The 27,494-nt window shown below is 39.8% G+C and overlaps 1 protein-coding gene across 5 annotated transcripts in view; it reads left to right on the top strand.

Moving 5' to 3' along the window:
• Window positions 1-5,007: 5,007 nt before the first annotated feature.
• Window positions 5,008-27,494, top strand: part of npas3 (neuronal PAS domain protein 3) — a 1,239,764-nt gene continuing 1,217,277 nt past the window's right edge. The window contains exons 1-2 of one of the 5 annotated variants that reach the window (XM_080202857.1): window positions 5,008-5,448; window positions 9,645-9,683. In XM_080202857.1, coding sequence (XP_080058983.1) covers window positions 5,288-5,448; window positions 9,645-9,683 — 200 coding nt within the window. In that variant the 5' untranslated portion in view covers window positions 5,008-5,287. Of the gene's footprint in view, window positions 5,449-8,568; window positions 8,693-8,749; window positions 8,949-9,644; window positions 9,684-27,494 lie in introns of those variants that run through there. The other 4 variants (XM_080202858.1, XR_013888569.1, XM_080202859.1 and 1 more) reach the window with 4 other exon arrangements.

The raw sequence follows: 27,494 nt of genomic DNA, 5'->3' as shown, positions 1-27,494 counted from the left end.
TGCTGCCTCATAGCGCCAGGAATCCAGGTTCAATTCTGGCCTTTGGTCACTGTCTGTGCAATGTTTGTACATTCTCCCTGTGTCTGCATGGGTTTCCTCTGGGTGCTCCAGTATCCTCCCACACTCCAAAGAAGTGCGGGTCAGGTTGATTGGCCATACTAAATTGACCATTGATGTCAGGGGGATTAGCAGGGTAAATACACAGGGTTACAGAAATAGGGCTTGGGTGGGATTGTTGCTGGTGCAACCTTGATGGACCAAATGGCCTCCTTCTGCACTGTAGGAATTGTATGATTTCCATGAAACTGATGTATTGTTGGGCAACATAGAGTGCAATGGTTAGTACTGCTGCCTCACAGGTCCACGAACCTGGGTTCAATTCTGGCCTCTCTGGTGCCTGTCTGTATGGAGTTTGCACATTCTCCCTTTGTCTGCATAGGTTTTCAGTGGGTGCTCCAGCTTCCTCCCAAAGTCCAAAGATGTGCAAGTTAGGTGGATTAGCCATAACAAATTGTCCGTCAGTTTATCGGTGTGTGTGTGCGTCCTGTGATGGACTGGCATCCCATCCTGGATGTACCCTGGCTAACACCCAGTATCTGTTGGGATAGGCTCCAACTCCCTGCAACCCTGAATTGGAGTAAGCAGTTAAGTGAAAGTGAAGATATATTGGTATCACTCTGACCATCTATGCATCAAGCAATATAGTTTGTGCAATAAGTTGACTGCTTCAGACTGTGGAGACTTAATTTATGTTATACTATTTATCAAAAAATGCCATGAATCAAAATAATAATTTCTGGTAATTGAGTCATTGGTTGCTGACCAGTTTCATTTTCACATCCTGTGGCTTCCATACGGTTAATTCCAAAATCTGGGATTCCATTTAAATAATTATTTTGTGTATTCTCAATATAAAATCATTGTACTGTTTCTCATGTAACCAATTAAAACAATAATTTTGTAACTTATTTTGAATTGTCAATTGAAAATTGATCCTCCATTTCACAACGCAATGCAGATGCGATGAAAAAGTAGTATTGACCTTATTGGTGCCTTTGTAACAGCTTTTTCAATAGAAGATAAAACATTCAACAGGTTTTAATCTGGTTCTAAAACAAAGTAATGGCCTTCTTCTATACTGTAACGATTCTATTCTGTTCTATTTTACATAGGTCTGTTATTATACCTAATTCATGCTTCTAAATAAGATTACCAATGTTTAATCAATTTACCAAAAGTTGATGAATATGCCAAAATGGGTTTCATGTTTGATTTTTAAGATTAAATTGCTGCATTGAACTTCCAAGTGCTTTCATTTTTCTAGAGGATTGTAGCTGCTGTTAATGTTGGCATTAATTTCAATGACAATGTTTACAGGGTCCAAATTTAGAATAAAAAAAAATTTACTCCAGTGTTAATTTTATGATTTTATAATTTAACTTGGAAGTTATAACTGGCTTGAGCCAACTGGAAAAAAGGACTGTAACCACAAGAATATTTTAATAGCTGTCCATACTTAATTAACTGCTAATATTCTATGTGCCTTTGAGTGCTGATGATATGATTAGTGTGTTTTGGTTTGGAAAAATTATGGAGCAAATCAAAATGAGGATGATGCATCTATAAAAAAAAGTTGTTAGTGAAGTTCCCTTACATTAATTTGTGCATTTCTTTTGCTAATACAATTTTTGTAACTTGTCTTCAGTTAGTCATTTAAGTTGAAAAATTATATTAATAGCAAGTGTTGAATAAAAATATTGCAAAATCTACAGATATAGATTGAATAAAATAAAGAATGATGTGAATGCCAGTAGCAATTCTTTGAAACTGTTCGGATTTGTTTTACAGATTAGCCTTATAAGAATCTGCCTTTCACTGACAATGCAACTCAAATTGCAGTCCATTCAACTACAATTTCTACTCATTACCGCTAAATAGTATATCATGGGAACCACTTTATGAATGCGATAAGCGGGGAGTCCTGTCAGTTGCTGTTTTCAATCCATTAAAAGTAAGGTACGGGAAGTGCAACTTTCTGCTATCGTCGGCGAGCAAGGCTTCCTGCCAGTAGCACAAATTTGTAAAATTGTTCTTTACATCGCAGAGCCTTAGCAAATCATTTTAGTTCATTTTCTGACTGTGAATATCGAATTTCTCGCCAAGGCCAGGAGCAAGAGTTTACAAACAACGGATAAAGTTCAGAATTCTTTTCAGCAATTAGCTTTTAATGGAGGGTGGTGCTTATTCGGTGGATTTCTTTACATATTTTCACCAGAAGTGCCCTTAAACTGGTGGTCTATGTTACTCCAGTTTTCTCTTTGCAACAACGCAGTGATGTACTGTACACTGGAGGAGCAGACAAGGGATCAATCAGTTCTAACCAAAATGTACGGTCAGTAAACAAGGTCTGCGATGCAATGGATGTCTCGGGTGATGACTGCCCATTACTCCTTTATTAACGGTTAAAAACGCACACAGAATTATGCATCACAAAGACAATTGCCTGACAAGTAGAATCTTGACCTAACCGATATAACAGAATAGAGTGGAGAGTGAATTTGCATGAGAGACCTCAAAATAACTGGAAGAGAGGGAGTGAAGATTCATCTTTAGAGTGAAGATTCTTTCCTTCGGCCTTTCACTTTGCAATAGTTACAGTAACTGCTCTTGCGAACAAAAGGTAGTGTTTTCTTTAAAAGTGTGATGATATAAAACATAGCTGGCATATAAACTTCATATACTCCAACATTTCCCATTTCCACTGTAACCTGATTGTGATAGATTGCACTAAGCTTTTCTCTCCCCCGTATCTTAAATAACTATTTATACCATTGAGTGTATTTATACACAGTTCAAAATAATTTTAATGAAATTAAAACTTTTGTATCTGATTTGATGAAATCGCCGCATGGCTGCAACTTGCGGGGTTGCGCTCATTACGCACATTTTTTGCTGTGGGAAGGGTGGGATTCAGAGCAAACACTCAAAAAATCTAGTCCAAACAGACAAAATAATTTACAACAATTTAAAATACAGGAATGAATGACATTTCATTGAGTGCTTGTTTTTATATGCAGCGACCGTAACCGATTATTCGGACGGTTTCGTTACTTTCATTTTTCAGAACTCCAAGCGAAATAACAATTATTTTTCATGTTGCAAACGCACTGTTATTACTAGCATTTCCTATTCGTCCGGAGCCTCGGACCGATTAAGCATTCATTCGACTGTCCTCGTTCTTTTGTATTAATGCTTTGGACTCCACTCACGGACACCGAACGGTGGAGTGGATGAAAAGGATGACAATAGGTCTGCCATTGTGTCCGCACAAGTACAGTTTAGTTTTGTTGCATTTGCATCATGGAAGAATCAAAGCATTTGGGTCTGTGGGGCACAAATCTAAAACAGACAATTTCTGCTCTGGACTCGCAGCTTTGTCGCTTTCCAGTCGCGTTAAGTTTACTACAAGTGCTTGAGTATGAGTACAAATAACGATGTATGGTTGCCCTTATTCGCTTACAAATAAAAACATGATGAAAAATGAACACCACGCTTTTTTTAACTAATAGCGTTTCCCGTTGAATGTGTGAAATTATAATTTCTTAAATTATTTTGCGGAATTTAGCTTATGTTTATTTACACCCCATTGTAAAGTTTCTGACAATGAATATATTCATACTTTAAGTGAAATTCTTCCTACCTCAAAGAAGAACATACCAAGGCTTGTATTAACATTCTGATCTGCAATACCGAAACAAATCAAAGTTTTCTGCAGGCATCAACCTTGGAGTTTCCAAGAGGAGAAAGTGAAACTCGCAGTATAGGTGTAACACCAATATACCCATATCAGCCACAAAATGTGGTGCGATATTTCAGATAACGTTGAACAATATTTTGAAAGGAAGCTGGTTGGAAATAGACCTTTGAAAGCTTTTCCACTTGCTGAGATGCCGATGCGCATTCTCAGCTCCTTCACTTATAGACTAGGAAACATTTATTCAGGGTGATAAGGACAGCTAGGTATCTGGGTCCAAACCTCGGTTGACTCTGCGCGTAAAGTATCGCGCAGTGCATGCGAGAGTGGCTACGATTTACCCGCAGTGAGTGACGAATAAAAACTTTTTAAAAATTAAAACCTTTCCGAGATCAGCTGATGACAACCCGTCCCTGAAACTCTCCCCTGAGTAGTTCCACGATGGTCTATTGATCGGTTACACAAATTGAATCCTCATTCTCTTCAGGTTTTGATAACGATGTTTGTTGAGCAGATTGGGCGATGATGACAACCACACAATCTGACCCGTGCAGTGCATTGCAAAGTTGTTTAATAATAATGACTCTCTGAACCCGCGGTGGTAACTGGACACAATGCAAAGTGTGTATTCTGTATGATAGTGCATTCGGGGACAGTTAATGAAAAGGGGAATCCAGTTTCGCTCTGACAGGTGGCGACTATGCGGGCACCAGCAGCGCGCGCTGCTCTCCTTGACTGACAGCCAGTGGAGCGCGCGCGCGCTTCCTGGACAATTACCCAGCAAACGTTGCATTGGAGAACACCGGCCCTGTCTCTCTCCGTGATAACCGGTGCAAACACAGATCAATACTTGGAGTTTGACAGTAATGGGACATAAAGCATATATGTATATATTTACTTATTTAAAAAATGTCAGGACATTTCGACTTTGTATGACTGATATCAGTTATCCGTGCAGCTTCGTGCAGAGTGGTTAAGGCGCTGTGACTGACAATGCGCACAGCCCCGCTCGCGCTGTTCCAACTCCACCAACCCCAGCTCCAACCTTTCCGATTTAACGGTTATAGGCTGCGCGCACGCGCGCGTCCTCGCGCTGCCCTGCTCCCACCAATGCGTGGCCTGGGCCGGGGGGGGTGGGGGGGGGGGCGCTCCGCGAATGATTCGATTGGTGGCGGGGCGTCGCGCGCCAGAATCACTATTAAGTGCCAGCGAACCAGCGGCGCGAGCTGCCGGGCTCCAGTTCAGGGGCAAGTTGCTCTTTACTTTCTCTGGGCAAATTGCAGCAAGTTAGATAGTCGGACTTCCACTTCTCTTTCTTCCCAGTGCTGGCGTCAGTATGCCACCCCCCTCACTGCCTATTTGTCTGTAGCACTTAAATGGGAAATAAATAAAGGAAGAGATAAAGGGCAGCTCACCCCCAACGGCGTGGAAGTTATCACTAATGGGATTGAAGTTCAATTTACTGCTCAAGGGAAAATTGCAGTTCAGTGAGACGCAATCGTGGAGCTGATCGTTGGTGATCCTAGCGCGGGGATGATTAGGATTTTCCCGGATTTCAGCGTACAAGTGACGGCAGCAACTGGTGGAGGAGGCGGCGCGGTTACTGCTGCACCTGGTGTGGGAAGAACTGCCGCCGCCACCGCTGCTGCTAATGGGACACCCCAGAACGTGGGGCTCACATCCTACCAACAACGGTAAGTGTCTTACTGCTTCCAGCCAGGGAGATAACTTTACACTGTCATAATCTCACCGCGCACAGCGAAGGTTTCAGCTGTTGAACACGCACACATCCCTTCAAATTTCTCATGTTCTTCCTTCCCTAATGTTTACAGGAATGTTTGCTACCACTCCTACAATATTGGGGGGGGGGGGTCTTAACACGTTCGTCTGTAATTAAATTGTTAGTCACATATTTCAATAATAAGCGTACACGAAAGTTAATTTTGAAATATTAGTCACAAGAGGTTTGCAGCGTGGAAACAGGCCCTTCGGCCCAACTTGTCCATGCCGCCCAGCTATTACCACCAAGCTAATCCTAATTGCCCGCATTTGGCCCATATCCCTCTGTACCCATCTTACCCATGTAACTGTCTAAATGCTTTTTAAAAGACAAAATTGCATCCGCTTCTACTACTGCCTCTACTTATCACTACCAACGTGTGGTGGAAATGGGTTGTGCGTTTGAAGGCAAACTATCAACAGTAAGAGGAAGAGCACACACTTCTGCAAACATTGATGGCGTGAGAAAGACTCATATTTACAGGGAGTAGAAAATTAAAAGCGTTTGTAAATATTCCACCAGTGGATCAATGGAGAATAAGAAAAGCAAATACTCAGGAAGCCTTACTAGACATCATGCTATGCAAGTCAAAGCCCAGTTTCTTTCACCATTTTAAATAAGTTCGTCTATTTGGTAAAACAGAAATCTGTCAAACTAAGTATATGTTTCTGCAATATTCCAAGTAATACTTGGAATTTGTTTCAAATCCAATGGTCTCCGTAATTTTTTTGTGTATATTCCCTATTAAATACAAACGTGCAAGTTCTACACTCGTTCACTGGTGCTGTAAATTATTTGTGTCTGAGGACTGGGCAGAGGTGCTAGATTCGATTTCTTTAAAGGACTAAAGTTAAATATTCCTCTGCTCTTTTAATATGAGATAAATTATACTATTTAATACGATGATACATTAACAGTATTACTACATTAAACATATAATCCACCAAAAACTTTTGTGAAGCACGCAGAAATCCATCAACGCATAGTTTATGGAAATGTTGAAATAAACTGTAAATAAAAATGCTCGGAGTATTAGATATGCAGCTAACTGGTTCATATATACGTGGTGAAATTTGCGAGTAAAACGTTTTGCTCTAAATGTTAGACTCCAACATACATCGTAGAATAAAGTTATATACTTTCGGAGTTAAAAAGAACTGAATGTTTTGAAGAACAATTGAATGATATCACAGCATTTAGTTGTTTGGCCATTCCTGTGGTAATGATTATACAATCAACAGACGACAGAGTTTCAAGATATCAGGAGTTTTGTCAATATTTGGATTGCTTATTTTACGGAAACAGTACAATGCAAGACAAATAAGACAGACAAAAGTCGTTTAGCATGTCTATTTTCTCACCAGCAAATGTGTAACATTCCTATTGTTTGTTACTCATAGTAATATAAATATGTCAGCCATAAAATCAATCCTCTGAAAAGCGAGTCTAGGGCATCGTGAGCTCCAAAAAAGAATCTCGCATCCATTTCATTGACAACAAAAAGGACAATTATAATATGAACGCATTTATTTTAATGTTTTAAAAAACAAAGTTCTGTAATTTGTGAACAAATCAGTTTTATATTTTTTATTCAGAAACAATTGTACATTTCTAAACAGAATCTTAAATACGACTAACAAATCCTTAAATTCTCTCGCACACGTTAAATTTTACACTATGCTATCCAACTGAACCAAATCCCATATTCGGGTATAACTTCCGTTGTGTGCTGTACTATCACCAATGCTTATATTACCCTTAAACTACTATAATCAATGCACTGTATTGCAACAAACTCGACTTAGTTTGTGTTGATCCCATGATCGAAAAATACATGAAATACACAAATAACTTAAGACATTTTAAAAGAAGGCCCCAAACTCTTCATTGATTTACAAATTATCTGATGAATACCTTGTTATTTCACCATTTGCCCGATGTACAGCTGCTTTCTGCAGTTTTTTAAGCAATGTTGCCTTTTTGAAATTACATTTTAACGTGATAGATGTGGCGCCTTGAAAAACGGCGTGCTGTTAAAACGCATCCTAATGTATCTAACATTGTCATAAAAGCAAAAGATCCCTGGCTTTGTGCGAGGAACTATAAGGTTGTACATTAATACTCGGATATACTTCTATGGGAGATATAACGGAATTCCACACATAGATTTATGGCGGTTGGAGTGCCAGGTTGGTGTCAAGACAAGTTACCAACATGTCGCAGAGCATCTTTTAGATAAACATTTTGCAGAAACAGTAGTCATTGGAACCTCCAACTTAAACGACTGTTTTCGTTTGCTTTTGTAAATCAGTGAGAAGAGGAAAGACGCGTTTAAGTAATGATAATAATTACATGCCAGCAACTAAGTTCCTTTGGAACCTAGCAATAATCGCTGGGACGTATGCCAAGAGGCTTAGGTGACATTTCCAGGCTGAATGGGGCTTATGTTATGAAAGATTACATAGACTTTTTTCCTAAATAAGACGATTAGTATTTTGAATGTCACGTATCTCTAATATTATACAGTAAAATTAAAGCCTTTAAATCCGGTTGATAAGATCCCATAAATATGAGGTGGCATTATATCAAACCTCAGTTATTCCCCATAAAGTGAATGAAACAGCAACTGAGTGGCGTAGTTGCGCCAGTTACAGTAATGTGTCCCTGGGAAAGAGAGCGAGCGAAAGACGGGCAGCGAAACAGCACCGTGAGATGCAGTAAGACTTTCTCTTGCAATCGGAATCGGAGCTCTCCGGAGAAGTGCAGCGGTGTGATGGTGCCTGCCGCTGTTTGTGGGTTCGCACTTGCAGCTTTAATACCATGGAATGTCTCTGGGATTATCTGAGGTGCAGCCAAGGCTGTCTTTACTTTTCTTGGCATGCTGGTTGGCCCTGACTCGTGCTCTGTACACAGCGCTTCTCACTTCTCTCTGATGGCTGGTAATTCCGGAGCCAGACAGTTGGACTGGACTTAACCGTAACTCTGCAATGGCTTTCCTCAAATAGTATTCGCTTCTTTCCCACTGTACCACCGGGCCGCAGCTAGGAAAAAAAACAAAACAAAAAAAATCAAACAAAAAAAACAGCAAAGTAACGGCTGACGAGAAAAATGGCGCCCACCAAACAAGGCTTCCAGCACGACCCTTCAAGACGTGAACGGTAACGACAGTTGTTTTTGTGGCGTGATTCTTGGTATTTTTTTGTTGCCATGATACTTTGTTGCGAGTTTGGCTTTGACCTGCCAGCTGCTGCTGAGTGCCACCACGACTTCACCCCCCACCCCATCGCATCCAGGAGCCGGGCTAAGTGGCCGGGTTTGCAAGCCGCTGCCCCCCGCCCCTCGTCACCACCAGGACCAGTTCTTGGAAAGAATCACATTCTCATTCACAGCTTTACCTGCTCCACTTCAATTTCTGTAAGATGGAAAACAAGCGCACTATTTGATTTTCTCAGCTCTCCTCAATACATTGTGGAGACAAGGGCCTATGACACTATGTTAGAGAGGCCACCATTGCTGTACGGCTCGGTGCTCACTAGGCCAGACTAGAAAGAAGCTTTCTTTTGACAGGAGCTTGCTGTTGTAATGAGGGTTGTATGAGACTAGGGTTAATATTATATTTGCATAAAACAACAGGAAATAGTTGCGAAACGCAAAATTAACATACTAACAAAACATGAACTAAACAGGCACATTTAAAATGAAAACATAAATGATAAATCCACCGGAATCTAAAAAGATAGAAATAGTAACTGCAAAGAATTTAAATAGTATTAAACTTTTTAAAATTTTGCTACCAAATTCTTATTTTGATGTTAGAAGTTTAAATAATATAAAAGACAATTGAAGTTCAATTTTTCAAATAGTTGAGATTTAAAACTGGCCCATGACAAACTAAAGCAGTGTAATTTTAATTTGTGAATATAATTATATATTTATTGTGAAACTGAGATACATTTGTAAAGCTAAAGAAAAATAAATTAACTATTTCAAAAGGAGGATAGTTTATGTGGATTATTCATTCATTTATTCAAATATTGTCATACAATGTACTAGCAGTAGTCCTTCTGAAGAACTCAAAGTTTTTCTGTTAATTTTTTCTGCTTTATTCAGAGGACCTTCATTCTGCTACCAAGCTTCAGTCATGCCAAGGTATGAAATGTATGGTTATTGGAGGATTTGTTTAAAACGAGAAAAAATAGCATCACAGAAATACAACATGCCATTTATTCGATGCATTAAATCCCTATTTTGGACTGCAAATACTGTGATTTCAGATTCTAACTTGAAATAGGAATGGCATAATTATCAGAAAAGTCAAACACCCCAATGTGATCAGCTTAAATTGTAGTTTATTGTGGTCCAAATTTAGGAGGATCACCATGGAGTGGGAAAAGATGGTGAGACCATCAGGGAGCTTTCTGTTTATGCCGAGAAGGCATAAAGTGAGAAACAAAAAACGAGTGTTAAAATATTGTGATTGATATATTGCTACTTAAAATGCACTCTCAAATCCAATTGTGATACTCTGATATATAAATTTCAATATTTGTCATATATATATATTGTTTAATGCTTTATTGAGACTTTGATAAAGGCTCAGATTGACAGTGAAGCTCGAGGTTGCAAGTGGATATTTTTCTCTCTCTCTGCTGAAGTAGTATTATAGTAAGTGCTTTCATAGTAAGATAGCCTTAGTAATCTTCCAGACAGGAGCACAGGAGTATATTTTTAAGCCATTCTGGGAATTTATCAGAGATTGGAATCTTCAAGATGGAATTAATTTTGAGGAGAAACTTCATAGCTTGTGCATAAGTGCTTTCTTTATCACCTGTCTCCATTTGGTATTCTGAGAGGGTAAATCAAAGAGTGTGATTTGTTATTCTGCTCGACTTGAGAGTGGAACTAAATAACACTTGGTCTGAAATTTTGATGGAAGTTGGAGGAGGATATATTTAATTTGATGCTTCTTAATAGATTCTTCTTTATTTGCAATGATGCTGTCATTTTAAAAGCTGGTGTGAATGATTTTGCTCATCAGGCTAGGGGGATGTAATTACTGAAAATGAAATGGGTTGGACTGGTATCACAGAGCTGTTAGTAACCATATAATATTGTGGTCTGGAAGAGAAAAATAAGCAAATGAATTTATGTTCTTTATTTCTTTTGCAGAGAGCTGTCTAAAAGGAATTACTGTATTTGACTTATTTTGGGATAATCAGATGAATTTTTAATTCTTGAATTCGACATATTTGATTAAGGAATGTAGAGTGACTGCGATAAAGTTTTGGTGATCTTATCAAAGACAATTATTGCAGATTTTGTTGTCTATACAGTACTCTTTTATGCCAAATAGCTCCTTGAATATTTTCTAAACACTAAGGTAGGCACAATAACTGATGGATATTATAGTTCAACTCCTTGAACACAGAATGAGCCTTGCAGTTCAATGTGTGCTAGTTGTCAACCATTGGTTAATTTTCTGACATTCTGTTGTAGTCTTAGGTCATTATTTTATACTCTTTTATATAGTTTTAGATAACAGAAGTATGGAACTTGTACCCTCTGCATTATTTGGGTGCAAAAACACTGCATTCATTGAACAATTGGTGAAGCTATTGATGGTAATGTGGAACAAGGAGGGTTTAACATTTTATATATTTTTAAACATGCAATGTACAAATAACAAAAGAGTTTTAAAATTATGTACAAATACAAACAAATTAAACATTGGCTCCTGTAAATGATTTTTATTGCAGCTTTTTTTAATGATAATGTGTAATTTCTCAAGTTTTCAATGTTTTTAAGTCACAATTAAAGGAATTATTGCAAGTCAGGTACTTTTGTTTGAAGGATCAAATCTCGAATCAAAATTACATTTGATGTTTATTTCTGAAGATTATTTGGCAGTAAACAGTATATTGATATGGTTGATACTAAAATTTTTAATAACGTTTAAATTTGCAATAGAAAATAATTAACTTTTTCTAATTTAACTACATTTTAGTTGAACAAGGATGCATGAGGTACCAAGCAGAGGCAATGTGTTTTGATGTTTGTAGGAAAAATTTATTTCAGGATTTTCTTGTTCATGGTGACTGAAGTATCTTTCGTAAGTTAGAGAGGTGCAAGGAGAGGCAGTCTGGAAGGTACTGTGTGAATTGGAGAAAATAAGTAAAAACAATTGTGGGAAAAGAATAAAAATAACATCATATGACCTGACTGCCATTAATTGAGATAGTCTGCATTGGACAGTAAAACATTTCTCAAATGTTCTAATGCTACAGATTGTTTAGGTGGTTATGTAACTTTAGCTTTGATCTGGCAAGTAAAACTAAGTGGTGCTAGTGAGGACTTGTTGCTTATATTCATTTAAATGCTCTACACCCTCTTATCAATAGTAATTCAAAGCCAAAACCTGTTCACGCACCCAGACCAGCATTTTTTTAAAGGTTTCATAGAAATCTCCAGAAAGCATGTTTGCATTTTACTTTGTTCCGTCGTGGTGTTTGAAAGCACTGTGGGGAATTCCTTGAGCAATATGCAACAGGTCAAAGCGGCACATTTGAGTTTTTCATTTGGTGAGTATTCATTCAGTGAAACACTGACTGATATCCACATGCTGAATTGCTACAAAGTGCTACTTACCCAGTCTATTTTATATTACTTTCTTGTTTCTGTATCCTGGAGAGAATGATCTTGGGAATGTTTTCTCCTTCTACGTACAATTGCCGTGTTCTAGTCTTCATGGGAGACTGATTTAAAGAATTTCTGTATTTACAGGAGCAGATGTATTAAATTCAATAGTACCTACTTTTTCTGTGGTTTGTAATACTGCTGGCACCTGAAACTGAAGGTTGGAACCTGCATTGACAATGGAAAAACTGTGTGTTTGCCTTCCTATTGTTTAGAAGAGCTTATTTTTCATTAGCAAACAAAATTTGTGCAATAAATAATACATGAATATGTATAATTTTATGTGAAATATATTTGGAAGTAATTTATTGGCAATGAGTAACTTTAGCAGTTCAGTGCTTGTCATTATGAAAGCAAGTTTAGTAATCATTCTATAAGAAAGGCTGGATTTGGTTTATATTGACCTGAAGTTTATTTGTAACAAATGCAGAGTTAAAAGAAATAGAGTACTTGTTGGAAACACTAATGTGTCTCCCATAAGGATTTATGTATATTAGATGGGGAACGTGTTGGCATTATAACAAAAAGTTTCAAGTACACACCATGATTAGTGTGTAAATTGTGAAGCAATTTGTGGCAAGGAAAGGATAACCCGTGAATTGCAAATTATCACAATTTATTGGATGATTTATGTTCTGTCATTTGGACTGCAAAAATGACAGCTTGTTATTAAACTTTCCATGAGTTTCAAAATATTGCTGTTTTTGCACATTAATTACCAATTAAACTCATTGCAGAATGGTAAGGATGGAACCCAACAGCACATGGATTTGTTTAATTATAAGGTTATGTTCCTGCAATGCTATTCAACTTCTCTGGCTCACAAAGGAAAGAATTGAAACTGGAGTCTCAATGCTGCAGGTAGTAAATTGTTGTTAGAGATATTTATAACCTGAAATGTTTACATTTTTCTTGCAATGCAATTTTTTTCAAATTGAAGGTTGAGAGTAAATGTGTAATTAACAGCAAGCTTGAGATGTTCTGTTCTACCAAATTCTGGGACTATAAGTAATCCATATAATGTTCAATTTTGGCATCATCCCTCTGAAAGGATATTGCCCCTGGAGGGCTGAACTTTAGGTTTGCCATATGATACCAGGACAAAAGGGCTGAATTATGAGAAGAGGTTGTATAGACTTGTTTTATGTTCCCTTGAATATAAGATCGTAAGGGGTTATTACATGTTTAGGATGACTTGAGTTGATAGGTTAGATAGAGAAAAACTACTTATGTTTAGAGAGCAGGAGGAAGCCATTCAGCCCATTGAGCCTACACTGACAATAATCCCACCCAAGCCTATCCCTGTAACCCCCATTTATTAACTGCCAATTCCGCTGATACTAAAGGGCAATTTAGTATGGCAAATCAATCTAACCTGCACATTTTTGGACTGTGGGAGGAAACCGGAGCAACTGGAGAAAACCCATGCAGACACAAAGAGAACGTGCAAACTCCACATGGACAGTCACCCAAGACTGGAATTGAACCTAGGTCCCTGATGCTGTGAGGCAACAGTGCTCACCACTGTGCCACCCCTTGGTGACTTGATGCATTGCTTCAGACAAAGGGCACTAGAATCCTGGAACATTTCCCTCAGTAAAACTGTTAAGACTTGGTCAGTTAATAGTTGGATAGCTGTTTTCTGTTCTCACATTTGGGTGTAGGAACATACATTTCCTGTGCTCTTTTTGCTCTTTGCCTGCCTTTCACTCTTTGCTGTCACAATTAAACATACACATTCATTTGACTTGTTTTTGACTGATCTTTCAGGATTTGTCTCCCAAGTTAGGTGCCTTTCACTACTGCAACTACTTATAGGCTAGTATAATTAGATCTTTCTCTCAGTGCGAAACACTGGTGTTTCTTCAGGATACTCATTGTGAGATTTCCCATTCCAAGAGCTAATCACTGCTCTTGGTTTATCTTTTTACTGCCACTGCTATGATTTAGAAGACTTCCTGCAGCTTCCTCTCCTGCCTTTGCCATTATCAGCCCTTCCCATCCAAAAACAAAACTACTTTCCAGCTGGAATTGGCTGCTTTCTGTGTAAAGCTATTAACAAATACTATAAACATGTTTTCTGCCACTAAGTCATTCTAAGTTGTGGTGCTTGGAAACTGGCTTTACAAATAACCATAAAACCCATGTAAAATGCATTGTATGAAGATTGACTATTTCTGGTTGCCTGCTTCACCTTAATCTATACCAAAATACTGCCAGATCCTAGATACCAGTACTGCTATCCCTCCAAAAATGCTGGACTCATTTGCTTGATGCTCCTATAGCCTAAGGACATCCTGTAATTCAAAACACTTTCCTACCCCTTCTGGTCCTGATATTCCGTGTGCACCATTTCTCTTCCTCAATGCTCCTCGATGCTAGCACTTTACACTTTGCTTCCAATTCCCAGTTACCTCTTTTTTTTCCCATCGTATTTCTGAGGCATCACTGTTGTTGCTTCTAAAACCTTCCAATATATCCATAACCCACTACTCCCTTTAAGGTGCTCTCATTTCATTTTCATCCTTTGTTTCCAACTTTCAGGATCTCCTTCCTGCTATTCCCAGCCCATCACCCCCACTTCCAGTGTTACCAGACTTTAGGATATCTTACAGATAGGCATTGCGTTGACTTCAGGTTGAGATTTAAACTTGACTTGCCCTTTACTTCCCCAGTGCAGGAATCCTCTGCTGTGTCAAACCCAGATTGCACCGCAATATATTCAATTCAAACTTTCCTGTTGTACATCAGAGCCCCCCCATCCTCCAAAGACCCAGCGCCCCATATTTGCTCCTAATTTTCACACTTTACCTTTGTCTCCCAATGCCATAAACTTGTCCAATCTCCTTCAGCTTATGTGTTGCATCTTCATATGTATCTTCAGTCTGGGTTAAAAAAAGATAAGAAATAAGTATTTAGATGCATATGGTACAATAGTAATTGAATACACTTATTTATGGTTTTCATGGAAACATGTCAAATCAGTCTTTGTCCCATAACATTGCTGAAAATCCCAGAATGCAGTATGATACAAATGTAGCTTGATTTTGTTCATCATATATTAATGGACCTGATAATTTTATGCTGCATGCCACCTCAATTTAGCTGATATAAAAGAGTGTGTTCTGCAACTCGCCATGACCAATATCATGGAAAATCTGGCAATTTGAATAGTTTGGATAATACCACACAACATAGCACAGAGATTGCAGAATCTTGCAGCACAGACAGGGCTGCGGGTGTGTGATTATGGCATTCAAGCTGTTATGCTTGTGCTGGCTCTTTAAAATACAGTCTATTTCATCCTTTTTAAAAAATATTTTAGTGTTGCTGGCTAGGCTAGTATTTGTTCCCCATCTCTAATTGCTTTTGAGAAAATAATGGTGAGCAGCTTTCTTGAATTGCTGCATGTTGTTGGACCTGCACTCACCCAGGCAGTACGGACTTGCGTTTTGTAGATCTGGGGCAGGTTTTGAAGAACCAGGAGATGAGTTCTATAGAATCATAGAATGGCTAGTTCACAGAAAGAGTTGTTCAGCCCATCGTTTTTTTGCTGGCTCTCTTCAAGAGCAAATCACGCAGTGCTATTCACCCACTTTTTTCACATAGCCCTTCAATTTATTTTTCTTTCAGACAATGATCGATTCCCTTTTGAATGCCACTGATTTCCATTTTGCTCAGATCCTTGATGCTCAAGTTATAGCAGTGTCATGGTAACATCACTGGAGTGGCTTGGACTAATGCTGTAGAGATGAGTTAAAAATCCCACCACAGTAGCTGGTGGAATTTAAATTCAAATAACTAATAAACCTGGGGGAAAAAACTATTCTCAGCAATGGTGACTGTCAAACATGTGGATTCTTATAACAACCTATCTGTTTGAGAAGGAAATTTGTTCCCCCTACCTGATCTGGCTAATGTGATCATGGCAGTAGGGTTGACTTAGACTGCCCTTTGAAAATTCTTAGCAAGTTGTGTCAGATCACTATACTCCACACTCCAGTTTCTTCCTCATAATCTTGTAAATTAGTTTTCTTCAAATACATGTCTAATTGTAGTTCCTATGGAACCTGATTCCACCACCCTTTTCAGGAAGTGCATTCTAGATAAAAACAATCCCCTAGTGATAAGAATTGTCCACTTTAGTTCTTTTGCTACTTGTTTTACATCTATAGCCTCTAGTTACTGGTCCATTTGCCATGGGAAACAGTTTCTTGCTACTTTTATCAGCATTCTCTCTCAATTTTGAATACCTGACCGGATCTTCTTGATTTTCTCTGTTTCAAAAGAAACAACTCCTGTTTCTCCACGTGCTGAAGCTGCCAATCTCTTGTGGTATTCTGATAAGCCTCCTCTATACCTTTCCAGCGCTTTGATATCCTTTCAAAATCATGGTATCCAGAATTGTACACAGTACTCCATCTGAGGCCTCAGTGTTTTATAGAAGATTAGGGCGGCACGGTAGCACAGTGGTTAGCACTGCAGCTTCACAGCTCCAAGGACCTGGGTTTGATTCCCGCTTGGGTCACTGTCTGTGTGAAGTTTGCACATTCTCCTTGTGTCTGCCTGGGTTTCCTCTGGGTGCTCTGGTTTCCTCCCACAGTCCAAAGAGGTGCAGGTTAGGTTGATTGGCCATGCTAAAATTGCCCTTAGTGCCCTGAGATGCGTAAGTTAGAGGGATTAGTGGGTAAAAATATGTAGGAATATGGGGGTAGAGCCTGGGTGGGATTGTGGTTGGTACAGACTTGATGGGCTGAATGGCTTCTTTCTGTGCTGTAGGGTTTCTATGATTCTGTGATTAACGTGACTCCTTCTTTTTGTATTCAGTGGCCTTAATTGCAAAGCCAAGTATCTCATATGCTTTATTACAATCACATTGCCGTCCCATTTCAAGGATATGCAAATATACATACTCAGCCCTTTTGCTTTTTCACTCCATCAAGATAGTGACATTTAGATTATATGGTCTGTTCAAGTTGTTTCTCCCAAAATGAATCTTTTATGCGTATCTGCATTAAAGTGTAGAATCTGCTTTGTCTATCCATTTCAGCAATAGCCTATATCTTCTCTGAAATCCACCATCTTGCTTACTACTTACACATTGTCAAATATTATATAATCTACATGCTTCAAAACTGTACTACCCATCATTCAAATAGCATACCCAAACCATTAATTACAGCAAACTTTAAAGTGATAAGAAATTAATTAACTAGGGTAATTTGGCTGAACTGTGGATAAACCTTTGAATACTTCCTAATGGCTACCTATGGAAGTATTTGGTATGATAACAAAAACAAAATCCTGAAAGCAAAGGCTCCACTTACGTTGGTTAACAACCATGGTCAATAAACCTGAAAGTAAAGCCTTACCCAGGTACAAATAAAAATGATAATCCACTGGACTGGGAGAGCTGTAAGATGCATCAGTAGGTTACAGAGGAAGTAATGAGATACAAACATGGAATACATTATGAAAAGAAACTTGCAACAGATATGAAATCTAACAGCGAAAGCTTTGTAACTATATTAGGACAAAAGCAGTAAATGGCAATGTGACTACATTAAAGAATGATGCAGGCAAGACTATAATGGATAATATGAAAATGGCAGACTAGGTAAGTGTGTATTCATTCTCAGAATGCAGGAAGAGGACAAAATATTAGTGATACTGTAGAAAATGTGAACATTTTTATCCTTTTTTCTATTTTTATTAATTTGTATACTCTACAAGGAATTAATTAATTTTTCTCTGTGTATTTTGTATGACTTCATAGTAGGTGGGGAATTAATTTTAGATGTGTGCTCAACTAGGGGCATACTACCTGTATGACCTGAGTTATTCAGAACCATATTGTAACAAGGATTGATAATGTTCATAAGAAAAGAGAAGTAGAGGACAGATGTCCGAATTATGTTTTAAGTTGTGGTCAAATGGTAACGGGAAGAAACTTAATATGATTTGTAGGAAATGTACTTAATGGACTTTTGAGCTGTACTTAAATGGATGCAGTGGTGACAAGTTTGGTGAATGTTTGTGCAGGAAAATGTTAACAATTAACACTTTACATGTTAGGGATCTGCTGTTGGGTATATACTCAGAAGTGTTAAGGATCAGACCAGAAACTCCAAGGTATATTATGCAGTCAGCCCAGATCCCAATTTTGCATTTGATTTCAGCATTTGATTGCGCATAAATCCCAGTCAGGTGTGATTCAAATGACCCATCAAGAAGCTTTTATTAGAATAAACTTTATTTAAGAACACAGTTAGAATATAACAAAAGAAATTGCATATCTTTTACCAATTAAAACTCTTAAACATGACAAAGTATAATTTGTGAAGCTCTGATATGTCTGAGTAATCTGGTTGAATATCCTGCGGTGGTAGTTAGCATGGTGAATGGACGTGTATTGGTGAATGCTTCCATATGGACATCTAGAAGGATCTAAATAAGGTTCCAAACAAGATGATTTTCCAAAATGAGGATCGGAGGTAACATTGTGGCACAGATCAGTAATTGTTTGGAAGGTGAGAGTCTGAGAGTAGGAATAGAGGAGTCTATTCTCTGATTCATGGGATATGCAAGTGATTTTTTTCCCAGGAATATCTGGGGGCCTCGACTTTCATTGAATATCTTAATGACTTAGATCAAGGAATAAGACATGACATTTTGAGCTCGGGAAGGGCACAAAGAGAGAAAACAGATCTGGTGGCATTTGTGGCACAAGAAATTGAGTTAAAATTTCAGATTAATAACCTCGCAACAGAAATCGTGATGAAGTGGTCAAAATCTTTTGATTTGCATTGGAACAGTTATGACCAGTGCAAATCAAGATAAAAATAACATGCGCTTGCTGCCACTGTTTTCTCAGGTTAGACCTTTGGCCACTCTCTGAGGCCTTTATTGTAGAAGCTAGGTGGGGGAGGCCAAGCCACATCCTTTTTTACAGCACCAGCTGCCATATTCTGGTAAGTAAGAGTTTAAATGTTCAGAAGCCTGTATTAATTGTGGTATTTCTGCCTCTGTTTCACAGTAGAAAGAATCTGCAATTGTTAAGTATCTCGTATATCTAGCATTTTTAAATCAAATTACTTGCAATTCATTGAATGAACAGGCCCAAGATTGAGGGAAAAACTCATGGGTTTAAGATTGGCTGAGTTCTTAATTTCATAAATCTCTTAACCTCACTATGCCAGTGGTGCAGATCTGCCTAATCCTCACCCTGTGTTCTCCTGCTTCCCTCACCCTCAATAGTGTACAGCCCCCATTACTATCTCACCCACAAAAATGCTCAACATCCCTTTCCCTCATTCCTTGACAATGCTAGCTCTTCTGATGTTAGCAAATAGGAGCCAGGAATTCCAAAAGATGACATAAAAACAAAAAAAGTGCAGGAAAAATTCAGCAGGTCTAGAAGCATCTATGGAGAGAGAAACAAATTTAACCCTTCGAGTTGATATGACTCAAAAGAAGAAAAACCATATGAACTCAAAACATTAACTCTGTTTCTCTTTCCACAAATACTGCCAGACTTGTTATGTTTTTCCAGCATTTTCTATTTTTATTTCAGATTTCCAGCATTTCCAGTATTTTGCTTTTATCTGAAAGCTGAATTGGGAGAGGAGGTACGTTGGGGGTCTTACTCTCCAGCAGTGGGGATGGGGTGAACACTTTCCATAGAATCATAGAATGATACAGAGCAGAATAGGTCCTTTGGCCCACTGAATCTGTACCAACTTGTGAGAAACACTGACCTCCCAACTAATCCCATTTATCAGCACTTGACCCATGGCACGCCATAACATTCAAGGCTAAGTTCTCATTCAGGTACTATTTAAGGGACCTAAGGCCCATATGTCCCATATGCCTTTTTCACCATGCCACTAACATACCCTCCTCAGATCTTCAGAGATCTGTGGACAAACACACCAAGGTCCCTTTGTCCCACAGAACTTCCCGCTGTTATGCCGTTCATTGAATACTTCCTTGCCAAATTACTCCTTTGAAAGTGTATCACCTCACATTTTTCAAGGTTAAGTTGCATCTGTCACTTTTCTGCCTGTTTGACCATCCCATCTATATCTTTTTGTAGCCCAAGACACTCAAACTCACTGTTAACCACCCAGCCAATCTTTGTGTCATCTGCAAACTTGCTAATCCTATCCCCCACATAGTAATCTATGTCCTTTATATAAATGACAAATAATAGGGGACCCCTGTGGTATGCCACTAGACATTGGTTTCTAGTCACTAAAGCAGCCTTCTGTCATCACCCACTGTTTCTTACAACCGAGCCAAATTTGATTCCACTTTATCAAATTACCCTGTACTCCAGGTGAAATGACCTTCTTTACAAGTCACCCATGTGGGACCTTGTCAAAGGCTTTGCTGAAATCCAGATAAACTTGTCTACACACCTGGTCACCTCCTCAAAAAATTCAATCAAATTTGTTAGGCGCTTTCTCCCTCTGACGAAGCCATACTGACTATCCCTGATCACACCTTGCCTCTCCAAGTGGAGATAGAATTTTCTCCAATACTTTCCTTACCACTGAAGCGAGACTTACTGGTTTGTAGTTCACTGGTATATAGTTCACTGGTTTATCTCTACAACACTTCTAAATATTGGCTCTAGTCATCTGGCATCTTCGTTGTGGCCAGAGAGGAATTAAAAAATTTGGGTCATTAACTCCTGCAACCTCCACCTTTGCCCTCCTTAGCAGTCTGAGACACAATTCACCGAGGCCTGGAGATTTCTCCACTTTTAAGCCTGCCGACACCTCCAATCCCTTGTCCTTCTCTAATCTCCCTCTCTGAATTCTATACCTTCACCCTCATTCTCTTGGGTGACAACGGATGTGAAGTATTCATTCAACACTCATCAATGTCCTCTTGCTCTACCCACAGGTTGCCCCTTTGGTCCCTGATGGGCTCTACTTTTTCCCTGGTTATCCTCTTCCCAGTGATATATTTATAGATTAGCTTGGGATTTTCCATACTTTTACCAGGCAGAGCTTTCTCATATCTCCTCTTTGATTTCCTAATTGCTTATGAAGCTCCACCCTGCACCTTCTGTAGTTCACTCATACTTCTGCTGATTTGCTTCCCTTGTACCTGTTCCTTGTTCCCTTGTCCTTTCTTTCTGGTTGTATCTGGTCATCCATGGTTCTCTGGCCTTGCTACTCCTTCCTATCACCCTGGAGGGAACATGGTCAGAACAGTGGTGGGGGCATATCAAGCCCTGTTCCATGGTGGGGGTATGTTGAGCCCTGCCTAGCGGTGGAGGCGGGTGGAGCCTTGTCTGGCGATGGGGACGGGGTTGAGCCCTGTCTGGCAGTGGGGGTGGGATCGAACCCTGTCCGGGGGCAGGTTCGAGCCTTGTCTGGCGGTGGGTGCGGGGTCGAGCCCTGTCTGGCAGTGGGGGCAGGGCCAAGAAGGAAGTAGCGGGTAGGGGGTCAAGCAGGACCCAGCGGGCAAGGGGTCAGCATTGCTTGTGGCACCCAGGGGATGAACACAGTGCAGCAGCGTGGAGGGTGTGAGCAATGACCGGATGAAGGGGTTAAGCACTACCCAGTGGGGCGAAAGTGGTCAGGAAGGACAGGTGTTGCTGAACATTGTTTGGGAACAGGTGGACGTTTCTGTAGATAGTGGAGTGCTTTGACATGTTAGCTGATTTATTTGGTTATTCTGGCTTTATAGCTGCTATGTAAAACTCCAAAATACTGATCAAATTTAAATAAAAATCTGGGTAAGTTTAGTGCACGCAGCCTAAGTGCCAGTGGTTTTGGCTAAACTCGGAGCAATCCTGGCAGAGTAGACTGGCAGTTGGAAGTTTAAACTTCCCAAGGATGTACATACATGAGGACTTGCAAGGCATCCCAATGTGCATCTTCGAGTTACATCAGGTCATCGACTATCCGATGACCAGAAGATTTGGATCAGTATCTTTGGTAAATATGCACTGTACCCCTTCCAAAGGTTTTCTAAGGCTCAAAGGGCTAAATTATGAGGATAGGTTGTGAGGTGATCTAATTGAGGTGTTTACGATGGTGAAAGAAGTTGGTAGGGTAAATACAGAAAAGGTAGAATCCTCTGGTAGGGGAATCCAGACCAATGGGACATGATCTTAAAATTAAAGCTTGGCCATTTGGCACTGGTATGAGGAATTGTAAGGGGACTAGAAATCTGCAACTTGTTCCACAAAACAATGTGAATCCTGTGTTAATATTAATTTAAAGGACCGGGGGAGTCACCAGATAGTTAGTAGGCAAAGATATAAGGATGTGGAACAAACTCAGGTGAATGGGATTGAGGTAGGAGCTGCTTTGTTCAATTAAATTCTGGAATGGACTCAAGGGACTGAATGATTACTCATGTTCCCATGTACTCTAGTGATGATTTGGCAAATTAGATACAAGCGACAGTAATTTTTTTACAATAGCTTATATTCAAATCTAAATTAAACATTAACCCAATAAATGACCAGATGCTTTTTAAATAAAAAATGTACATTTGATACTATGGATAACTGATTTTTTCCATTAATCATGAAAAAAAATTTCTGCTCGAAAAGCAGACTTGGCTGTTGTAGTTTTTATTTCTTTTTTGAAAGATGTCAGGAAGAATTTTTGATGCTGCGGTTTGATTATTAAATATGTTGCATTCAATCTTGGAAATATTTATTCACTTGGATGTGGTTGCAGTAATCGTAAGTATCTTATATTGATTTCATACAGCTGGAATTAACTTTCAATTGCCAAAAATTGGAGATATTGCAAAAAAATTAAATAATGAGAACTGACTGTGCTGAGGAGTCAAAAACATAGAAAAGAATGGGGCGGCATGGTAGCACTGTTACTTCACAGCTCCAGGGTCCCGAGTTTGATTCCCAGCTTGGGTCACTGTCTGTGCGGAGTTTGCTCATTCTTTTGTCTGCGTGGGTTTCCTCCGGGTACTCCGGTTTCCTCCCACAGTCCAAAGATGTGCAGGTTAGGTTGATTGGCTGTGCTAGGAAATTGCTCCTTAGTGTTCAGGAATGCATAGGTTAGAGGGATTAGTGGGTATAGTATGTAGGGATATGGGGGTAGGGCCTGGGTGGGATTGTGTTTGGTGCAGACTCGAAGGGCCTCTTTCTGCACTGTAGGGTTCGATGATAATTTTTGTAAGTAAATTATTACAACTTCTGTGATTTTAAATTTTCAGATTTGTGGCATTGTAGGTTTCAACCCTGACCAGTGGTAATATTCAACATCTGAATTTTGGGATCTAATCATTACACTGACGTTCTTCTGGCCAGCATTTATTTCCAAATCAACATTGCCAAAATAGATGTAAAACTAAAATAGTAAAGATGTTGGAGATCTGAAATGAAAATGCTAGCAATACTCAGCAGTGACTGTGGAGAGAAACCGAGTTAACATTTCAAGTCAAGTGATGATCTTTCATCTCCTGACTTGAACATTTTCAGCATCTTCTGTTTCTGTGAACATAGATTATCTGGTCATTTATCTCTGTTGTTTGTAGGACTTTGCTGTATTTCCCAAACTTGTAACAACCTTTACACTACAAAAAGACTGGGAATTCTACAGGGAGTAACTCCCCTCCTGAGTCTCCGAAAAGCCTGTCCGTTATCAACAATGATGTGGGTATGCCGGCGTTGGACTGGCGTAAACACAGTAAAAAGTCTGACAACACCAGGTTTTAGTCCAACCTATTTATTTGATAATAGACTCACAAGCTTTCGGGGTTCGCCCCTTCGTCAGGTGAATGGAGAGTTCTGGCCTCAGACAGAGCATATAAAGCACAGACAGTTTAGAGATTACTGATTAGAATGCAAATCCTTACACCTAACCTGCTGTTCAAGACCTGAAGTGGCTGACAATGTGAGTGGAAGGAGCACTGATCACAGTTTAAAGAGATGTGTATTGTATCCAGACAGTACAGTAAGTGAGGTTTTGCAAACCCAGGCAAGTCACGGGGGTTACAGATAGTGCGACATGAACCCAAGATCCCTGTTGAGACCGTCCTCATGTGTGCGGAACTTGGCTATCAGTCTCTGTTCAGCGACTCTGCGCTGTCGTGTGTCGTGAAGGCCGCCTTGGAGAATGCTTACCCGAAGGTCAGAGGCTGAATGCCCGTGACCACTGAAGTGTTCGCCAACAGGAAGGGAACAGTCTTGCCTGGTGACTGTCGAGCGCTGTTCATTCATCCGTTGTCGTAGCGTCTGCATGGTCTCCCCAATGTACCATGCTTTGGGACATCCTTTCTTGCAACGTATCAGGTAGACAATGTTGGCCGAGTTGCAAGAGTATTTACCATGTACCTGGTGGATGGTATTCTCACGTGTGATGATGGTATCCATGTCGATGATCCGGCATGTCTTGCAGAGGTTGCTGTGGCAGGGTTGTGTGGTATTGTGGTTGACATCTTCTCCGGAGTCTTCAACATATCATTGATGAAGACGAACATCTCGCCAGGGCTATCCCCACACCCCCACTTCTTGCTTTCAGACAACCACACAACCTCAAACAGACCATTGTTCACAGCAAACTACCCAGCCTTCAGGAGAACAGTGACCACAATACCACACAACCCTGCCACAGCAAACTCTGCAAGACATGCCGGATCATCGACATGGATACCATCATCACACGTGAGAATGCCATCCACCAGGTACATGGTAAATACTCTTGCAACTCGGCCAACATTGTCTACCTGATACGTTGCAAGAAAGGATGTCCCAAAGCATGGTACATTGGGGAGACCATGCAGACGCTACGACAACGGATGAATGAACAGCGCTCGACAGTCACCAGGCAAGACTGTTCCCTTCCTGTTGGCGAACACTTCAGTGGTCACAGGCATTCAGCCTCTGACCTTCGGGTAAGCATTCTCCAAGGCGGCCTTCACGACACACGACAGCGCAGAGTCGCTGAACAGAGACTGATAGCCAAGTTCCGCACACATGAGGACGGTCTCAACAGGGATCTTGGGTTCATGTCGCACTATCTGTAACCCCCGTGACTTGCCTGGGTTTGCAAAACCTCACTTACTGTACTGTCTGGATACAATACACATCTCTTTAAACTGTGATCAGTGCTCCTTCCACTCACATTGTCAGCCACTTCAGGTCTTGAACAGCAGGTTAGGTGTAAGGATTTGCATTCTAATCAGTAATCTCTAAACTGTCTGTGCTTTATATGCTCTGTCGGAGGCCAGAACTCTCCATTCACCTGACGAAGGGGCGAACCCCGAAAGCTTGTGAGTCTATTATCAAATAAATAGGTTGGACTAAAACCTGGTGTTGTCAGATGTTTTACATTATCAACAAAGCACAACTTAGGAGTATAATGGAATAATGTCTACCTGCCTTCATAAGCAATTCCAGTACTTAAACAGATGGACAATATTCAAGACAAGGCAAACAGTTTGTTCAATATCCTTCCACCACCAACGCACGGTAGCAGCAGTGTGTACCATCTACAAGGTGCACCACATCAACTCTCCAAACTTCCTTTAACAACCTTTCGAACCACAACTTCTACTACTTAGAAGAACAAGAGTAGCAGAAGTTCATGTCAAAGCCACATGCCGCCCTAACTTGGAATTATAACTCCACTGTTGCTGTGTCAAAAACCTGAAGCTCCCAACAGCACTGAGGGTGTATCTACACCACATAGGCTGCAGTGAACAAAGAACAACACAGCAGGGGAAACAGGCCCTTTGGCCCAACAAGCCCGCGCGGCCATCTTAACAATGTGTTTTTCCTCCTCCACCCTTGACCCATGTCTATGCTTATGGTACTCCCATTGGAAAGCAGATTAAGGGGAGAATAACTTAGGGACAATTTGTTACACCAATCAGCCTAAGAGCACATCTTTGGGGTGTGGAAGGAAACCAGAGCACCCGGAGGAAACCCACGCAACCACAGGGAGAATGTGCATACTCCCACAGACACTGGCCCAAATCCATGTATCTGCACAGCTAACAGTGATAGTCACTGAGCTGTTGTGGTGCCCATCTGCTGGTCCAGTTTTAAGCATACACAAACGACATGAAGTACTAGGCTACTCTCAAAACATCCAAGAGCAGCCCATGCACGACCCACCGTGTGCATGTTTTAAGAAGGCTACCACTTATCGATGGCATTTGCTATTGGGCAACAAATGCTGACCTTGTTAGCAATACTCACATCCCATTATTGGTTGGAAACATCTATCAAATCTCCCAAGGATGTGAAAAGTGTTAGATAAATGAAAATTGTTTTCTTTGATTGGATTAAAAAAGCCACTGGTGTACACCAAAGACAAATGTCGCTTTGCTGCTGCTATATATGAGCTTTAGCATTAGTCAAATTTTTATATTGCAGACACCTATCCAACGTACTTAATGATTCTTTCCTTTATCTGTATCCTGTCTCATTTTCTCTTCTGTGTTATTTACCTGGTATTTTCAATACACAAACTGAGAGCTGAAATGTTATGTGGTTTCACTGCCTCTGGAAAAAACATTTGAACATTATTACAAATCCTCCACAATGGATGAGCTACCGGTGGGACTGGTGCTAGCAGCTTGCTACCACTATCGTAATGAGACCGGTGAACTAATTCGCCATGGTCCTGTTACCAGACTCATTAGATGCAAAGTTTCACTTTGATTAAGGCACAATCTTAATTTTTTGATAATGATCAACAAAATGGTTTAGGTTATGATCCTGCCTCATTCATGCTGATCTTTTGGAATTCAACTTAAAACAAGGGAGTTGCAATGGTTCTAATGTATGGAAGTCAATGTTTTAAAATTAAATTTCATAATGGGATTTCGGCAGACTAGTGTTGATAGTTTCAATTTTTTCTTTCTCTCTCTAAGCGTTATTGCTTGTTTGTTCTAGGTCGAGCGCATGTCTGTTCCTAGAATTTGACAATTTTTTTTCCAAAGTGAGCATCTTGTCAATACAGACCTTCAAGCATCTGTACAGCTTGGTAGATTGCACTTTGCTACAGGAGATGTGAAGATCAAGTGGCATGAGGCTACTTTCTGGATCAAATTTTACTCTACTTGTCATTAGCATGATCCATAGTTATGTCATTCATTAAAAAGGAGTTACTGTAATAGCTCATTGTTCTGTTCCCTGCAACAATAGTCCATAGCATATAAAATATGTGTTATTCAGCTTACTGATGAAGTTCATGTTTTGAACAGGTTTACTTATCTTTGGAAGTTGAATTTCATTTTACTGCCTCATGTAAAAAAACTTTGAAAATT

Source organism: Carcharhinus amblyrhynchos, chromosome 14 (assembly GCF_965287045.1).
Source record: "Carcharhinus amblyrhynchos chromosome 14, sCarAmb.v2.hapA, whole genome shotgun sequence".
NCBI lineage: Eukaryota > Metazoa > Chordata > Chondrichthyes > Carcharhiniformes > Carcharhinidae > Carcharhinus > Carcharhinus amblyrhynchos.
The sequence above is the reverse complement of the archived record's forward strand: the minus strand, read 5'-3'. Positions and strand labels throughout refer to the sequence as shown.